Source organism: Phacochoerus africanus, chromosome 2 (genome assembly GCF_016906955.1).
Source record: "Phacochoerus africanus isolate WHEZ1 chromosome 2, ROS_Pafr_v1, whole genome shotgun sequence".
Lineage (NCBI taxonomy): Eukaryota > Metazoa > Chordata > Mammalia > Artiodactyla > Suidae > Phacochoerus > Phacochoerus africanus.
Genome location: NC_062545.1, coordinates 94,111,584 through 94,131,340, shown reverse-complemented (window position 1 = coordinate 94,131,340; position 19,757 = coordinate 94,111,584). Strand labels below are relative to the sequence as shown.

Sequence of the window (19,757 nt, the reverse complement as noted above, 5' to 3'; positions counted from 1 at the left end):
CATTGCCATCCTGAAGATGTGTTCTGCTGAAGGCAGGCATAATGCTTTTTCCACCTGTGGGTCCCATCTGATGGCAGTGACTGTGTTTCATGGGACCCTGTTCTGCATGTACGTTAGACCTCCCATGGACAAGTCAGTGAAGCAGTCCAAAGTCATTGCTGTTTTATACACTTTTGTAAGCCCTATGTTGAACCCCATCATTTACGGTCTGAGGAATCAGGATGCGAAACAAGCTTGTCAAAAACTGATCAGAATAAATGAACTTTAGAAGTTAAATTACGGTGTATTCTTCTTTATATACTATATATATATATATAAGAACTGGATCCAAACTTCACTGCATTTACAGAAGAGTTGATTTTAAATCCATAATGGAAAGCTATAATCTAAAGACAAAATAGTAAAGTCAGGTATAAAAAATTTAGTTCTACATGTGATATGTACATGAATTGTGTGTAATATTTGGGCACTATTTTATTATGTATTTAGATATGGGAATAATTATTCGTTCTTCATACATTTTTACCTTTATAACTTTATAGGTAAATTTTGCCTTATAAAATGTATACATTTTTATAGTAAACATTCAATCTTTGAAAGAATATAACATAAAAGCATAAAATATTTCCTTTTGTTTGCCCCACCCTGATCTCCCATTCTCACTTCTCAAAGTTACCATTATTAAGAACTCCTTATATTTATAGAGTTTTCATTGTGGCTCAGAGGAAATGAATCTGACTAGTATCCATGAGGATGCAGGTTCTATCCCTGGCCACACTTAGTGGGTTATGGATCCAGCACTTCTATGAGGTGTGGTATAGTTTGCTGACATGGCTCAGATCCCACATTGCTGTGGCTGTGGTGTAGGCCAGAAGCTGCAGCTGTGATTTGACCCCTAGTGTGGGAATTTCCATATGCTGTAGGTGTGGCCTTAAAAAGCCAAAAAAATAATAATTCCTTATATTTCAAAAAAAATCTATGTATCTACAAGCAAGAATATGGTATGGCCATATATGTACACAAAATTGTTGACACACATGTTAACTGTCATGAACTAACTTTGGTCATTTATAATTCTGTTGCATTTACTATGCAGGAGCTTTGACCCCATAATTTAGAGAAATATGACCACAACTGCTGATAAGACTTGATCTTGCCTTGGAAGACAGAGCTTATAACCAATAAGACCCTCATGTCCATGCCTGGCATCTATTTATGTCTTCTGACCTGTGAGAGACATCTTCCTCCTTAGGACATAACAGGAAACAAGAATCTTCAAACTATTTCTTAGGTATTAATTGATGATGTAGACAAAGAATGGTTCCTACAAAGAGTTAGGGCCTGCTTCAGGAGCATTGTGACTTCTCTAGAGTTTATCAGTATTTCACCCTCTTAGGGACTTGGATTTTCACACCTACTCTCATCTCTGCCTATCAATCTGTTTTTCAGAATGTGAAAGGTATTTTCCATTTATAAATCTATAGTTCAAATTTTACCTCCACCATTATCCTATACCTGATTTTAGAATTAAATATGATGGCTTGTCTGTAAATATTTTAATGCTAAGGGATGCAAATACAAGCTGATTTTTTAAGCTGTTAACATTTTAGGTGATTTTGAAACTGCATAGCACAGGCGAAGGTGATGAATATTTACTGGGTATCTACATTAAGCCAGGTACTGCTTCAAGTACCAAGGAAATTTTAAGGAGCTCTAGGATTGTGTAGTTTTGTGAAACTGTAAAACTAAAGATTGATCCAATTGTTTAAGTTTTATAATATAAGAAAATGAAAAGGTTGATCCTATGGAGGAAAGAAGATTGTAGTCTTCTGACTGTGCAAAACAAGAACTTGTTCTTTTTTTGTGCACCTGCTCCAACATACTGATAGCTCCAAATACAATATCGTGTCAGATAAGGCAGGGTCTGAACAAAATACGTGGCTGATGTCACCTTCAGAGGAAAGGGAAAAGCCACATAACTGTAATTAGTCCCCATTGACACATTTTTCTCAGTTATATTTCCAAGCATCATTTCTACCATAGAACCTATTTTTGCTTACTATTTCCTGTGGAATATTTTCATTGTCATTAATTCTATATGATCTCATTCAATTATTTCAAACTCTCTATTTCTAGATGTTATTAAAAACTTTATTTTAAATAATTGCCTACAAATTGCATTAAAACAAACATGCAAACAAGTAACTATCTTGTAAATTTAACATTCAGTTAATAGTTTGTTGGTTTCTACTTAAACAAATATCTAGAGATCTATTGATTTTAAGCACAAACACATATTCAGTTAAGTAAAACAAGCCTGTTTATTATTTCAAATATTCTGATCTCAGTGTTCTTGGCTTTATCTTTACAGCCTCACTTGGCTTGACACAAAATAAAAGTTCTATAATAATTGCAGGATTAAAAAAATAAATAAATGAATGCCCATTTTGAAAGTGAGAAAAGAGCCTCCATTTTTGCATATGTAAGAAAAGTTTTTGAATGAATCAACAAGTCACTCTGAGGAAACCTATTAGTCTCCTTATTGAAAGTGTCAGAGCACAAGTGTCAGGTGAGGGGTGAGTCGGCACAGTAGAAGTGATTAATGACGTTGGAGCCACAGAAGGTCAAGCATTAGGTCCACATGGTTTCCATCAGGCCACTAAGGAACCCATAGACATATGGACCACCAATCAGGCAGATATAGACCCCTTTGGACATCTTGCTGCTATAAAGCAAAGGATTACAGATGGCCATGTACCTATCATAAGCCATTACAGCTAGCATGTAATACTCAGTAATCACCATGGCAATGAAAAAAATAACACTGGATTAAACATGCTGTGTAGGAAATGTTTTTTTTTTCTCTGATAAGAAGTTTATCAACATCTTGGGGGTCACATTAGTGGAATAGCACAAATCCAAGCAGAACAAATTGGCAAGAAAGAAGTACATAGGGGTGTGGAGGTGAGAATATATCCTGATCAACACCAACATCCCAAGGTTCCCTCACACCATGATCAAATAGATCCCCAGAAACAGCACAAAGAGGATGAGCTGAAGATCTGGATCATCCATTAATCCCAAGAGAACAAATTCAGTCACCAAGGCGGAATTTCCTCTGACCATTTTCTTAGGTGCCAGCATCATTCGCTTAGATGAATTAAAATAAATTTAGAAGTGAATGGGAAGTCCATCATATGCTCTTTCCCTATCTTTCTCTCTTTCTCTTCTACCCTCAGTTACCCTCACACCCAGCTATTGTTAGATGAAGTCAGACTGTAGGAGATAGGATATTTAGAAAGATCATAACCCCTAAATCTAGGTATATAATGTGCAGATGATTCCCCAAAAGAATGGCTCCTGTGACTCTAATTTGTTTTGGAATGAGAGATTTATGACCCACAATTTGTCTTAAAATGGGTTGAACCACAAACTGCCACTTATAATTTGCTATAAAGTCATGGGCTTCATCATCGATCCCAGGAATGGTTTTGAACAAAACGGTGATGTATTTGAAAACATTTTGCTGTCCTTAGTGTGTGCATATTTAGAAAGTCAATTTTCAAGTGAAGATAAATTTCCCAGGATGGAGCACCTTCTTCGTCTGTTCTGCTGTAATAAACTCCAGCACATCCCCCTCCCTTACCTTTCCATTCCAGTATCTCACAAATATAAGGATGAGGTATATTTCCTGATTACAAAGCATAAACCTAAATATAAATCATAATATGGTGGCTTGATACTAGCCAATGACATACCAGTAAAATCTCATTTGTGTCTTTGTTTAGAAAATTGCCTTTTTACCTTGTTATTGGTGGACATCAGAGTCCTCATCTATTCAATATCAGACTCTCCTCAATAATTTTCAAAGTACAATTCTGGTTCATTATAACAGGTAGTTACCTTAATTAATATTTAAAATTTCCCCAAAAATATCTTTCCCCAATAATTTAAAGAGAGATTTATAAAGTTCCACAAGTTTTATTTCTTGCTAGAATGAGTTTAATTCTCACTTAATTTCATCTCTCTTTTTTAATTACTTCATAAAATTGGCTTTTTGTGGAGGGGGAGAGACTGTTCTCTCAACAGATATTCTAGAAAAGTTTATAAGGCTATCGGGTTGTCACTTTAATATGGTTATTCAATATGTGTTGAATTATTGAATGAATGGAAATAATGATATTTGTAAAGTGAAATGATGAGTGTAAATACATAATTCCTGTAAAGATCTATAATTTCTACTGACCATTCTATATAGGAAATATATAATGACTTATTTTAACTGGCTAAGAAAATAAGCTAACATTCAAAGCTGACTTTGTTATCACCTGATTCCTATGGGTGAAGATCCAAAATGGAAACAAGGAAAGAAAACATAGGTACAGAAGTAGAGTTTTCAAGCCTACCTGAACCAAAGACTCAGCGACACTAGTGGTCCAAGTGATGAACTGCTGGGAATGATTTATATCCTCCTTGTAATTTGGAACTTTTATCCCAAAAGTGTTTTTGAACACACCCTGAGGAAATAATTACAATGTTATTACAAGAAAAAACTCTAGAGAAATAGTGATTTATGTAGATTCATTCTCATTAGGGTTTTGGGATTTGCACCATGGAATTGCATCAATTTGTAAACATTTTGAGCTGATTGCTTTGAGTGATCAGGAGATTTTTTGCACTAGGGAATCACCATGTATTTCAATTGGATAAATAGAACAGTTAATAAAAATATATATTGATTATATAATTCATAGACTATCATGTTTCCATGATATCTTCCCAGTCTGAATTGCATTGTTTAAGTGCTTCCCACTAAATTACTGTTGATTGCTTAAAAGGACTCTTATATTGAGAATAAAGTGGTTAAACTCTAAATCCCTGTGAGGAGTGTTATTTGGATAAGATATCATAATGAGTTGAGGTAGAGTCAGTTCAAAGTGTTAGGTCCAGGTATTAGAAAGTAACATTTTATGGAAACCTGGTGAGCATGTAATTTAGCAATACGTTATTTATTTGACCAAACAGGATAAAGATGAGGTGACAATAGTATGCCTATTCCTTCCTTCCATTTACTAAGTATTCAAGTATTTTCTCATCAAAGATTAACAAATGCAGAAATGACATAATCCATGTGCTTACATAATTCTTAGTCTAATTGTGAAGGCAGGAGACATGTGAAGTCTTCAGTAGTAACACATTGTCCAAATGCCGTATGGAAATCAATGCTCTTACAATGGTCTGCTTCTAGATTCTCTGTCATTCTCTCCCTTGTCTATTCATCTAGCCATTATTGATCTTGTTACAACCCCTTTCTAAACTCAGAACCTTCTCATAGGCCTGTCACTGCTTTGAATACTAACTCTTCTAAACTTCCTCAAGTTATTGCCTACCCATGATTTAGATATCTTAAATGTCAATTCCTGAGACAGGTATTACTCTACCTAAATGAAAACTAATAATCACCATAATCATTCCAGCTTATCTCACCTTGTTTTTTTTTTAATAACATTTATTACAATATTTTTTTGGGGGGAGACACCTGTAGCATGCAGAAGTTCCTGCACCAGGGGTCTTACCCATGTTACAGCAGGGACCAGAACCACAGCAGTGATAACACCAGATCCTTAACCATTAAAACACCAGGGAACTCCAATTACAATTTTAATTGTCAATAAAGTATGGTTTATTTTCTTAAGATTTGTCTTCCCCTCCAGACTATTAAATTCCAAGAGAATAGGAGACTATTACTTTATAGTCACTATGTACCCAGCATTTAGCACACTGACTTTCTCTGCTAAGTGTCCTATAAATATTTATTGAGGGAATTGATGGAAAAAAAATGTAGCAGGATTTCACCCACAATGTGTTTTGTTTTTGTTTACATGTGTTTTAAAATTGACCTATTTTGCATTAATTATGGTATTATGAAAATTATTTTAAAAGTCAAATAAAACAAATGAATATACACAACAAAACAAAATGAATATCAGGTAGAAATGGGGATTGCTAAAGGGGAGGGGTATTGGGGATCAGGCAAAACAGATGAAGGGGGTCAAAAGGTGCCAACCTCTAGTTATAATGTAATGTAGAATTTGTTGCAATGTTACAATATTTAATCATTACATTGTAAAAATGAAATCAATATAATGCTATATATCAATTATGTCTGTGCTTAAAAAAGGAAAAAAATAAAAATCATGATAACCCGACTTCCCATAGTTTGCAATCTCTCATGGTAACAAATGACTAAAGCTGAGTAGCAGCTTCTTCCATTAAAGGATAAATGCTCTCTGAGTTGCCAAAAACCCCTAAAATGCTTATTATTATCTTCTCACCTTCATGCCAACTTCACTGTTGATTTATACTATTTGATTTTTTAGTCATCATATTGAATATAGTGTGAGATGCACTAAACATTTACTTACAAAGTAGAATAGTAACAAAATAGACAATGTCTACTCCTACTTAAAAAAGCCTAGCAACATAATTCATAGGTGATGTCTTTATATCCACAGTGCCTTGATCAGGTGAGTAAGAGAGAACAAGGCATCTTTCATTTATGAAGGTATAAAGTCATGATCTTTTGTTGTAATCACATCTGTTCCATTTGAGTTTATGTCAGCTTGCTGGAAGAATCTTAGTTTGCACTTGAAATAACACCGTCATTGAGACAGTCTGATACTTGGTGAAATAACCCAGGTTTAACAACAGATGGATGGATAAATACATTGTATTTTATCTTTAAAATGTAATCCTATTCAATAATAGAAAATATATCAAATAATGGATCCAACTAACAAATGGATAATTCTCCAAAACATTTTGCTAAGTGAAAGAATCTACATACAAAAGGCTATAGTGACTTTGATTCTTTTTATATGAATTATGGGTATAAAAGCAGATCTGTGATCATTAATGTCTGTGTGTGCAAGGAGGAACTGTCTGCAAAAAAATGAAAATGAAATTTGGGGAGTGATGAGAAAGTTTTGTCACTTGTGGTGCTTGTAAGAGTGCACATATGTCGCAAGACATGTTTCCTTGAAAACTCCATCTTGTCCTTCTTTACTTTATCATATCTTCTTGTCTTACTTTATCCCATCTTCCTGCTTTGAAAAACAGTCACAGTGCTGGTAAATGACTTCAGCTTAAGAACAAAGACCTAAAGGCATAAGTGACTTAAGCTTAAGAACTGCGATGTGCCTAGAGGTCAGACTAAGAGCTTAACCTTTTACTACCTGAGTGGCTTTTTAAATAGTAAAAGAACTTATATAATAGTAAACAAACCCTGTATCTTCCACCCATAGCCACTCCTAACTTGATCTCATCTAAAGAGCACAATAAAAGCAGTGTGGTTTCTTGAGGCAGGGCTCTTGGTCCCTGAGACCTTGAGTCCCCCCGGCTCACACCTTTACTTAGGACAAATGTCTCTGTGTCTTGTTTTATGTTAACTTTTTTTCCTTAAGTTCCACAGCACCCGTTCTTCAGCCCCATCCTGCTGAGCTGGCCCTGGCACACATATTTATCAAAACATTTAATTATACTTAAACTGATATATTTTATGATATGTAAAAATATATCAATAAAGTTTTAAAAATCCCATATTTTATGGGGAGTGGACATTGTGGCTTACTGGGGTACAGACCCAAATAATATCCATGATGATGCAGGTTTGATCCCTGGCCTCACTCAGTGGGTTAAGTATCCAGGGTTGCCATGAGCTGTGGTGTAAATCACAGATTGCTATGGCTGTGGTGTAGGCTGGCAGCTCCAATTCAACCCCTAGCCTGGGAACCTCTATATGCCACAAGTATGGCCCTAAAGAGACAATAAAAAAATCCTATATGTTATTATTATTACCAATCAAAGAAGTTAAAGCACCTGCCAAAAGAACACATGTCAAATTTTAGAAAAAAGTTCAAGTTAATCTGTACCATGTTATAGTAATATACCTTCTCAAGATGAGGAGGGAGATGGGATTAAGATGGCGGAAAAGAAGGACTTGAGCTAAACTTCTCTCCTAAAAACAACAAAATTCACAACTAAAGTCTGAGCACTCTTCACTCAAATGGACTGGAAACCTTAAAAAAGATATCCTACTCCAGAAGAAAAAGAGGAGGACACATCAAGAGGTAGGAGGGGAGATTTTGCAATATAAACAACCCAATACCTCCTGGGTGTGAAGCTCCACAGACTGAAACTAACTGGATCACAGAGACTCACCTACAGGCCTAAGAGTTCTGAGCCACACATCAAATGCTCACGTGTGGGGATCTGGCATGGGGAGAAAGAGCCCTGGAGCATCTGGCATTGAAGGCCAGTGGGGCTTATGTGCAGGAGCTCAACGGGACTGGGGGAAACAGAGACCTCATTCTTAAAAGGCACACACAGACGTTCAAGTGCCCTAGGTCCCAGGGCAAAGAAAAGTCTCCATGGGAATCTGGGTTAATCCTGACTGCAGTTCTTGGAGGACATCCTGGGAAAATGGGTGAACGTGGCTTGTTGTGAAGGAAGGTCATTGAAAGCAAAGCTCCCTTCAGCAGCCATGCCTTTCTCTGGAGGTGGCCATTTTGGAAAAATCTGGCCCCACCTGTCAGTCAACTGCTGAGAAGCCCCATGGCAAACAACAACCCAGGAGGGATCACAGACCCACCCCTCAGTAAACAGACTACCTAAAGACTCCTCAGGCACATAGCTGCCTCTAATCCCATCCAGAGACTAAGCCCCACCCACCAGAGGGATTAGAATCTGCTCCACCTACCAGTGGGCAGGCATTAGCCCCTCCCATTAGGAAGCCTACAGCAAGCCCCCCATACCGACTTCAGCCACAGGGGGGCAGACATCAGAAGTAAGAGAGGCTACAACTCTATTATCTGTAAAAAGGTCACCACACCAAAAACCTATCAAAATGAAAAGACAGAGAACTACAACTCAGATGAGGGAGAAAGGAAAAAAAACACAGAAAAACAGCTAAGCGAGGAAGAGATTCTTAGCCTCCAGGAAAAAGACTTTTAGATTGTTGATGCTGAAGAAGATGCAAGACATTGGAAATAAACTGGAGGCAAAGATGGATAACTTACAGGAAACACTGGCCAAAGAGATACAAGATATAAAACTCAAACAAGAAGAGATGCAAAATACAATAACTGAAACAAAAAAATTCACTAGAAGCAGCTAGCAGCAGAATACAGGAGGAAGAAGAATGAATAAGTGAGGTGGAGGACAGATGAGTGGAAATTACGGATGCAGAACAGAAAAGAGAAAAAAGATTCAAAAGAAATGAAGAGAGTCTAAGAGAACTCTGGGACAATGTTAAACGCACCAACATCTGCATTATAGGGGTGCTGGAGGAGAAGAGAGAGAGAAGGAGACAAAACATATTCCAAGAGATAATAGTCGAAAACTTCCCTAACATAGGGAAGGAATCACTCACTCAAATCCAGGAAGCACAATGAGTACCATATAAAATAAACCCACGGAGGAACACCCCGAGACACATACTAATCAAACTAACCATAATTAAAAGACAAAGAAAATATCTTGAAGGCAGCTAGGGAAAAGAAACAAATAACATACAAGGGAACCCCAAAAAGGTTATTGGCAGATTTTTCAACAGAAACTCTACAGTCCAGAAGGGAGTGGCACCATATACTTAACCTGATGAAAGGAAAAAAACTCCAACCAAGATTACTCTACCCAGCAAGGCACTTATTCATATTTGAAGGAGAAATCAAAACATTCACAGATAAGCAAAAGCTGAGAGAATTCAGCAACACTAAACCAGCCTTACAACAAATACTAAAGGAACTTCTCTAGAAAGAAAAGAACAAGAGAAGAAGGAAAGGAAAAAGAGCGGCAAAAACAAATCCAAAGTAATTAATAAAATGGCAATAAGAACATACATATCAATAATTACCTTAAATGTGAATGGACTAAATGCCCCAACCAAAAGACATAGACTGGCTGAATGGATACAAAAACAAGACCCATATATATGCTGTCTTCAAGAGAACCACTTCACTTCCAGGCACACATACAAATTGAAAGTGAGAGGATGGAAGAAAATATTTCATGCAAACTTGGATCAAAAGAAAGCTGGAGTAGCAATACTCATATCAGACAAAATAGACTTTAAAATGAAGAATATTTTAAGGGACAAAGAAAGACATTACATAATGGCCAAAGGATCAATCCAAGATGAGGATATAACAATTTTAAATATCTACGCACCCAACACAGGTTCACCACAATATATAAGGCTACTGCTAACAACTTAAAAGGACAAATTGACAATAACACAATCATAGTGGGGGACTTTAACACCCCACTTACAGCAATGGACAGATCAACCAGACAGAAAATCAATAAGGAAACACAGGCTCTGAATGATGCATTAAACCAGATGTACTTAATAGATATTTATAGGATATTCCACCCAAAAGCAACAGAAGACACATTCTTCTCAAGTGCACATGGAACATTCTCTACAATTGATCATATCCTGGGCTACAAATCCAACCTTGGTAACTTTAGGAAAATTGAAATCATATCAAACATCTCTTCCAACCACAACGCTATATGACTGGAAATCAACAACAAGAAAAAAACTGCAAAAAACACAAACACGTGGAGACTAAACAACATGCTACTAAACAACCAATGGATCACTTAAGAAATCAAAGAGGAAATTAAAAAATACCTGGCAGCAAATGACAAAGAAGATAGGACACTCCAAAACCTATGGTATGCAGCAAAAGCCATTCTAAGAGGAAAGTTTATAGCAATAAAAGCCCACCTCAGGAAACAAGAAAAAGCTGAAATAAGCTAACTTTACATCTAAAGCAGCTCGAGACAGAAGAAGAGACAAGACCTCAAGTTGGTAGAAGGAAAGAAATCGTAAAGATCAGAGCAGAAATCAATGAAATAGAAGCAAAGAAAACCATAGAAAAGATCGATGAAACAAAAAGCTTGTTATTTGAAAAGATGAACTAAATTGATAAACTCTTAGCCAGACTTATCAAGCAAAAGAGGGCGAGGACTCAAATCAATAAAATTAGAAATGAAAAAGGAGAAGTAACAATGGACATCACAGAAATACAAAGGATCATAAGAGACTACTATATGCTACTATATGCTAAAAAATGGAAAACCTAGAAGAAATGGACAAATTCTTAGTAAAGTACAATCTTCCAAGACTAAACCAAGATGAAATAGAAAAGAAGCATGGACCAATCACATGAACTGAAATTGAGACAGTGATTAAAAAACTTCCAACAAACAAAAGTCCAGGACCAGATGGCTTCACAGGTGAATTCTATCAATCATTTAGAGAAGAGCTAACACCTCTCCTTCTGAAACTATTTCAAAAAATAGTTTGGAAGGGAAATTTTGGAAGGAAGGGATACTCCCAAACTCATTCTATGAGGCCACCATCACCCCGATACCAAAACCAGATAAAGAGACCACAAAAAAAGAAAACTACAGGCCAATATCCCTGATGAACATCGATGCAAAAATCCTCAACAAAATGCTAGCAAACCACATCCAACAATACATTATAAGGATTATACATCATGATCAAGTAGGATTTATCCCAGGGATGCAAGGGTTCTTCAATATCCACAAATCCGTCAGTGTGATACACCACATTAACAAACTGAAGAATAAAAACCATATGATCCTCTCAATAGACATGGAAAAAGCCATTGACAAAATCCAACACCCATTTCTGATAAAAACCCTTCAGAAAGTGGACATAACAGGAACCTACGTCAACATGATAAAGGCCATTTGTGACAAACCCACAGCGAACATCATTCTCAGTGGTGAAAAGCTGAACGAACTCCCTCTGAGATCAGGAACAAGACAAGGATGTCTGCTCTCGCCACTACTCTTCAGCATAGTTTTGGAAGTCCTAGCCACAGCAATCAGAGAAGTAAAAGAAATAAAAGGAATCCAAATTGGAAAGGAAGAAGTAAAGCTATCACTATTTGCAGATGACATGATATACTATACCTAGAGAATCCTAAAGACTCTACCAGAAAACTGCTAGAGCTCATCCACAAATTTGGCAAAGTCACAGGATAAAAAATTAATACACAGAAACTGACAGCATTTCTATACACTCATAATGAAAGAGCAGAAGAAGACATTAGGCAAGCAATCCCATTCACCATCACATAAAAAAGAATAAAATACACAGGAGTAAACCTACCTAAATAGACAAAAGACCTGTACTCTGAAAACTATAAGACACTGATGAATGAAATCACAGATGACACAAATAGATGGAAAGATACCATGCTCGTGGATTGGAAGAGTTAGTATTATCAAAATGACTATACTACCTAAGGCAATCTACAGATTCAATGCAATCCCTATCAAATTACCAAGGACATTTTTCACAGAACTTGAAAAAAATATTTTAAAGTTTGTTTGGAAGCAGAAAAGACCCAGAATTGCCAAAGACATCCTGAAAGAGAAAATCAGGCTCCCAGACTTCAGACTATACTACAAAGCAACAATCATCAAAACTGTATGGTACTGGCACAAAGACAGAAACATAGATCCGTGGAACAAGATAGAAAGCCCAGAATTAAACCCACGCACCTACAGCCAACTCATCTATGGCAGAGAAGGCAAGGATATACAACGGAGAAAGTATGGTGTGTTCAATAAGTGGTGCTGGGAAAAATGGACAGCTACATGGAAAAGAATGAAATGAGAACACTCCATAATACTATACACAAAAATAAACTCAAAATGGACTAAAAACCTAGATATAAGACCAGACACTATAAAACTCTAAGAGGAAAACATAGGCCAAACACTCTCTGACATAAACAACAGCAACATCTTCTCAGATCCACCTCTCAGAGTACTGAGAACAAAAACAAAAATAAACAAATGGGACCTAATCAAACTTCAAAGTTTCTGCACAGCCAAGTAAACCCTAGACAACGCAAAAAGACAACCCACAGAATGGGAGAAAATCTGTGCAAGTGAATCGCTGACAAGGGATTGATCTCCAAAATTTATGAACAACTTCTGCAGCTCCATACAAAAAAACAAACAAGCCTATCAAAAAATGGGCAGTGGATCTAAACAGACAGTTCTCAAAGAAGACATACACATGGCTGAGAAACACATGAAAGGATGTTCAACATTGCTCATTATTAGAGAGGTGCAAATCAAAACCACTCTGAGGTACCACCTTCCACCAGTCAGAATGGCCACCATCAAAAAGTCTATAAACAATAAGTGTTGGAGAGTGTGTGGAGGAAAACGAACCCTAGTACGCTGTTGGTGGGATTGTAAATTGGTGCAACCACTGTGGAAAGCAGTATGGAGATTCCTCAGAAAGCTAAACATAGAACTGCCATTTGATCCAGCAGTCCCACTCCGGGGCATCTACCCAGAGAAAACCATGAATCGCAAGGACACATGTTCTCCAATGTTCATTGCAGCACTATTTACAATAGCGAAAACATGGAAATGACCTAAATGTCCATTGACAGAGGAGTGGATCAAGAAGATGTGGTACATATACACAATGGAATATTCCTCAGCCATTAAAAGGAATTTTTTAGCTACATGGACGGACCTAGAAACTATCATGCTAAGTGAAGTCAGCCAGACAATGAGACACCAACATCAAATGCTTTCACTGACTCGTGGAATCTGAAAAAGGGACAGATTGAACTTCTTTGCAGAAGAGATGCTGACTCACAGATATTGAAAAATTTATGGTCTCCGGAGGAGACAGTTTTGGGGGTGGAGGGATGTGCTTGGGCTTTGGGATGAAAATCCTGTGAAATCAGATTGTTACGATCTTTATATACCAACAGATGTGATAAATTCATTTGAGTAATAAAAAATTTTTAAAAAATAGTATACCTTCTCCACAGAGAGCTGTTGATTGTGAGGAAATATGTGAATTAATATAATCAAAAATTAAAATCAGATGATCTTTTCCATAGATACAGAAAAAGCACTTGACAAAATTCAAAATCCTTTCATGATAAAACCTCAACAAACTGGGTATAAAAAGAATATAACTCAATATAATAAGGACCATACATGACAAGCCCACAGTTAACATCATTCTTTTTTTTTTTTTTTTCGGCCTTTTTGTCTTTTCTAGGGCCACTCCCATGGCATATGGAGATTCCCAGACTAGGGGTCGAATCACAGCTGTAGCCGCCAGCCTATGCCAGAGCCACAGCAACTCGGGGTCCAAGCCGCATCTGCAACCTACACAACAGCTCACAGCAACCCCGGATCCTTAACCATCTGAGCAAGGGCAGGGATCAAACCTGCAACCTCATGGTTCCTAGTCAAATTCGTTAACCACTCTGCCATGACAGGAACTCCAGTTAACATCATTCTTTAAGGCAAAATATTTAAAACTTTTCCTCTAAGATAAGAAATGAGAAGGGTACACACTAGCACCACTTGTATTCAACATAGCATTACAAGTCTGAGTTAGAGCAATTAGGGAAACATAAGCAGCATCCAATATCAGAAAGCAAAACATAAAATTGTCTCTGATTGCAGATGATTTGATCTTATATGCAGAAAACCCTAAAGACTAAATGAAAACTCTGGAACAAATGAAAAATTTTAGTAACTTTATGGACACAAAATCAACATGCAAAATTCAATTGCATATCTATATACTAACAATAAACTAGTTGATAAAGAAAACAATCTCATTTAGAATAGCACCCAAAACAATAAAATACTTAGAAATAAATTTAAGATGTTAAAAAAATCTGTAAAATGAAAACAATTAGCCATGGATGAAAAAAATTGATGAAGACATAAATGGAAAGAATCTCATCTTCAAGGCCTGGAAGGGCTAAATTTGTTAAAATATTTGTACTACTCAAAACCATTTATAGATTCAATTCAGTGCCCATAAAAATGCTAGTGGCATGTTTTAACAGAAACAGTAAATAACTCTTAAATTCATATGGAACCACAATGGATCCTGAATAGTCAAAGCAGCATGGAAAAGAACAAAGCCAATGACATGACACTTCCTGATATGAAATTATTTTACAATGAATGAAAACAATGGATTAATTAATGGATTAATTAATTAACAATGAAAACAGCATGGACATAAAAACATAAACATAGACCAATAACACAGTTGAAAGCCTATAAATAAACCTATGCACATTTGGTGAACGAAAATTTCAAAAAGTGCTGGAAATACTTAGTACAGACAGGTTAGTCTCTTCAATGAATGATGGTAGAAATGCCGGACAACCACATGCTGAAAAATTAGATTGACTCATCATAAATCACTCACAAAAATGTTACTTGAAATGGATTAAAGACTTAAACTTAAGATTTGCAATGATGCAATACTTAGAAGAGGTGTAACCCTCTTTGACATTAGTCTTGGAGATGGCTTTTTGTATACGACACAAAAGGCATAAGCAACAAAAACAAAATTAGCCACATGAGACTATATTAAACTTATAAACTCTGCAAAGCAAAAGAAACCACCAGCAAAATGAAAAGGAAAAAAAAACGGTTTGGGAGAAAATATTTGCAAATCAAAACCCAAATATTTATAACCATTCATAATGAATAAATAATAATATATATGCATTATTTTTACATATATATTCAAAGACTCATAAAACTGCAAAAAAAAGCCAAATAATCCAATTTTTAAAAATGAGAAAAAGACCAGAATAGACATTTTTCCAAAGAAGACATATAAATGGCCAACAAGTACATGAAGAAGGTACTCAATATCACCAATCATCAGTGAAATACAAATCAAAACCATAGCATATATAACCTCACACTGTTAGAATGGCTATTATCAAAAAGGCAAGAGATAATAAGTGCTGGAAAAAATGTGGACAAAAGAGAACCCAAATATACTATTGATGAAAATGTAAATTGGTAGAGTCACTATGGAAAACAGTGTAGAGGTATGGAGATTCCTTAAAAAATCAAAAATAGAACTATCATATGCTCCAGTAGATCCACTTCTGGATGTATATCCAGAGTAAATAAAATTTTGATGTCAGAGCTATTTGCACCATGATCATTTCACCACAGCCAAGATATGGAGACAACCTAAGGGCCCATCAGTTGATTAATGTATAAAGACACACACACGCAACCACACACATGCTTAAAAAAATGTGTTTACAATGGAATATTATTCAGCAAAAAGAGAAGGAAATTGGCATTTGCTACAACATGAATGATCCTTGAGGACATTATATTAGGTGAAATAGGTTAGACAAACAGGAATGATCTCAGGTTTATGTGGATTCTAAAAACGTTGGTCTAACAGACGGCAGTCAGGGCCTGGAGGTGAGAGAAATGGGGAGATGCTGATCAAAGGGTACAAACTTCCAGATATAAGATGAATGAAGTCTGGGGAGCTAATGTATAGCATAGTGACTACAGTTAACTATCTAATGCGTGGCACATTTGAATGTGCTAAGAGAATAGATCTTCAATGTTTTCACCACTGTAGAAAAACAACAACAAATTGTCCTTGGGTGAGATGATAGAGGTGACAACCAGTATTATTGTGATAATCCTTATTCAATATATAAATATATCACACCATCCCATTGAGCTATCATCACATCATACTAAACTTACAAATATTACATGTCAGTTATATATCAATAAATTTGGGAACATGCTCAGTATTTTTATAGTATACAGTCTCACTATACATTTTCAATATTAAAATCATAAGGCATATGTTCTCTGAAAAATAGATCTAAATTGTAAATATAGAACCATGAAAAATCTTTTAAAATCACAAATATATGTTCATTAAGCACCATCTTCTAAACAGTGCACAGGTTAACAAAGGCACTGGACAAATAATAAAATATTTCAAGCTAAGGGATAAAACATACAAAAATGAGGGGTTTCAGAGAATGCACAATGTAGGCAAAATATATAAAATTTTGTATAAGAAAAGAAGCAAGACAAATCAATTATCCAAATTTATTAAAAAAAAAAAAACTAGAAAAGAAGGTAAAAGGAAAACCCTAGTAAGTTCTAAATTTTTCAAGTCCAAGCACACAGAAAACATTCACTGTGTTCCTAGATCTGAGTTCCTTGATCCAAGCTTGGAGGTCTGAGGGAAGAGGTAGGTCCCTATAGATAAAGACCACACACTATATCCACAAACACAGGTCTAGGAAAAGAGTGATTATTCTATTAGTCTCACTTCCTATTCCATACAGACCAATAAAAGACTACTCTTAAAAAACAGAAAATTACTATCATGAACCAAAATTACTAGTTTTACTTGGTAAGTCAGGGGATGCCTACAGAAGGCTGTACTTCTTAGATTCCCAGACATCCCAAAATTTATGGTAACAAAAATAGAATAAATATAAGGAACTAAGCTGAGAGCATGTTTATTCTGTTTATCATTTTAAATAGTAGGAGCATGCCAGTGCTCCAGGGAATACCAAGTGTAATTTTCACTTAGAGCAAGGCATCTCCAAATGTAATGTGTATACAAAACACCTAAGATTCAGTTAAAATATTGATTTAAATATAGTGGATCTGAGGAGCAAAATGCAATTCTTCATTTCTGAAATATCCAAACTAGTGCTATTTCTACTGATCGATGGACAGCATATTAAGGGCAAGGATCTAGAATAATAAATAAGTGCAGACCGTTTACTTGCAGACCCAAGGATATTTGAAACATGGCCAGAAAGAACTTGAAAACTCATCACACAAATCCAAATATGTTTGAGACAAAGGATTAGAATTATGGTTTATTGAAAATTGGAGGCATTGCTGTCTTAGTGACCACATTTCTACTGAGCACTCTCTTCAAGGCCTGTTTTACATCTTTGTTCCACAGGCTATAGATCAACGGATAAGGCAGTGGACTTACAAAGGTGTAGAAGACAGCTATGATTTTGGATTCTTCAACAGTCTGCTCTATGGGTGGTCTTACATACATGCAGAAGAGGGTGCCATAAAAGAGGGTTACTCCCATCATGTGGGAACCACAGGTGGAGAATGCATTGTGCCTTCCCTCTGCTGATTTGATCCTGTGGACGGTGGCAATAATGAAGTCATAAGACACCGGGGTGATGGTGAGGGAGTTGGAAAGGTCGAAACCAGCTGATATGAGCATGGCATGCTCTTTGACATAAGTATCAGCAAGAAAGTTAATGAGTGGTGGGTCAGCACAGTAGAAATGGTGGATGACATTGGATCTACAGAGGGTGAAACAGAAGGTCAGGATGGCCTGGAACAGCCATTTGAGAAGGCATAAGCATAAAGAAATGTGGCCAAGCACAAGCAGACACACCTGGACATCTTAACACTGTAGTGCAAAGGGTCGCATATGGCCACATAGCTGTCATAGGCCATGGCTGCCAGCATGTAAAGCTCAGAGAGGAGCAGTGCTATGAAAGTGTAACACTGTGCAAAGCAGCCAGCAAGTGAGATGGTCTTCTTCTCTGAGAAAAGATTAGTCAGCATCTGTGGGGTTGCATTTGAGGTGTAGCACAAGTCCACAAAGGCTAAGTTGGTGAGGAATAAATACATGGGGGTGTGAAGGCGAGGATCCAGTTGGATTAACACCATCAAGCCCAGGTTGCCTAGGATGGTGACGAGGTAAATGACCAGGAACAGCATAAAGAGGAGAGGCTGGAGTTCTGGGCAATATGTGAGCCCCAGGAGGATGAATTCTGTCAGTGCACTGGCATTGGTGATGGGCACTTTCTTCACCAGAAACATAAGCAATCAAAACAGACTGGGAAGGTGAACATCTTATCACTGACTGTGAAAGGATTTTTCTCTACACTTCCAGATGCCATTCAATGAATATTACCATAAACTAATGTTTTATTTCTACTGAGCCATTATTTCAGCTTTCTTATTTCTGAACCACTATTATTTTCCTATCTCTTACCTGTGTGATTATGACTTTTATAGTGTGATTCTGGGAATGTACCTTTAGATATCTGTATCTCTGTACTTGCCTACTGGCAAGTGGCTGGGGGGTTAAGTGGGGCTGTAGGCCAGGGTGGAAGGGGGAGGGGGAGAGAGTCCTAGGAAACAGGCAAAAGAAAAGGATAGAGAGAAGGAGAAAGAAGCCTGATGACAAGGGTTAAGCCCTTGCAAGATTATACTAAAGTGGAACTCAGTTTAATGGACTAGCTGTCTAGAATAATTTTCTAATTACAAGGAAATGAAAAAAGACTTTGTTTGTTTCAGAAGGAAAAAAAGGGAAATAAGCTTAACAGCAAACTTTTAGCAAGAATTCATTGGAATATTGTCCTTACACTTCTTTTATTAAATTCCAAACTATGAAAACCTATTGAAACTATAGATTATCAACTAAAATAAATGTACAATTGCAATATCTTACATTAAAAATCCACAAAACAATATATAAGGAGCTCATATATTGCCTGTTTCTAACAACAACAACAAAAAAACTTGTGTGTATTTCTAACAATAAGAACTTAGCTCTCTCCAATGCCTGAAAATGTCCTCACATTTGTGAGGGGTCTGCAGAATGTTTGCCTTTCTCTATTCTTTTGCTACCAGTGACACAACTATAAAATATTTCTGGGAAATTCAATAGCAATTTCAATAAGCCTGTTGTCTTGGAAATCAGTTGTGGTTCAAACTCTCCTACTAAAAGCATATTTTGAGCAAAGAGGGTAAAATTCGTGGGCCTCCATTTGAAACTTTACTACAATCTCCCTTTGACTAAAAATAAAGGT

General features: G+C 36.5%; 1 protein-coding gene and 1 pseudogene across 1 annotated transcript; one reads left to right on the top strand and one right to left on the bottom strand.

Moving 5' to 3' along the window:
- LOC125120710 (olfactory receptor 5M11-like) overlaps positions 1-268 on the top strand; it is a 49,966-nt pseudogene extending 49,698 nt beyond the window's left edge.
- Positions 269-17,779: 17,511 nt separating this feature from the next.
- On the bottom strand, positions 17,780-18,762 carry LOC125120709 (olfactory receptor 5M11-like). The gene is given in 2 exon segments (XM_047769169.1): positions 17,780-18,276; positions 18,279-18,762. Coding segments are annotated over 2 exon segments (981 nt in total).
- Between the last annotated feature and the right edge of the window lie 995 nt (positions 18,763-19,757).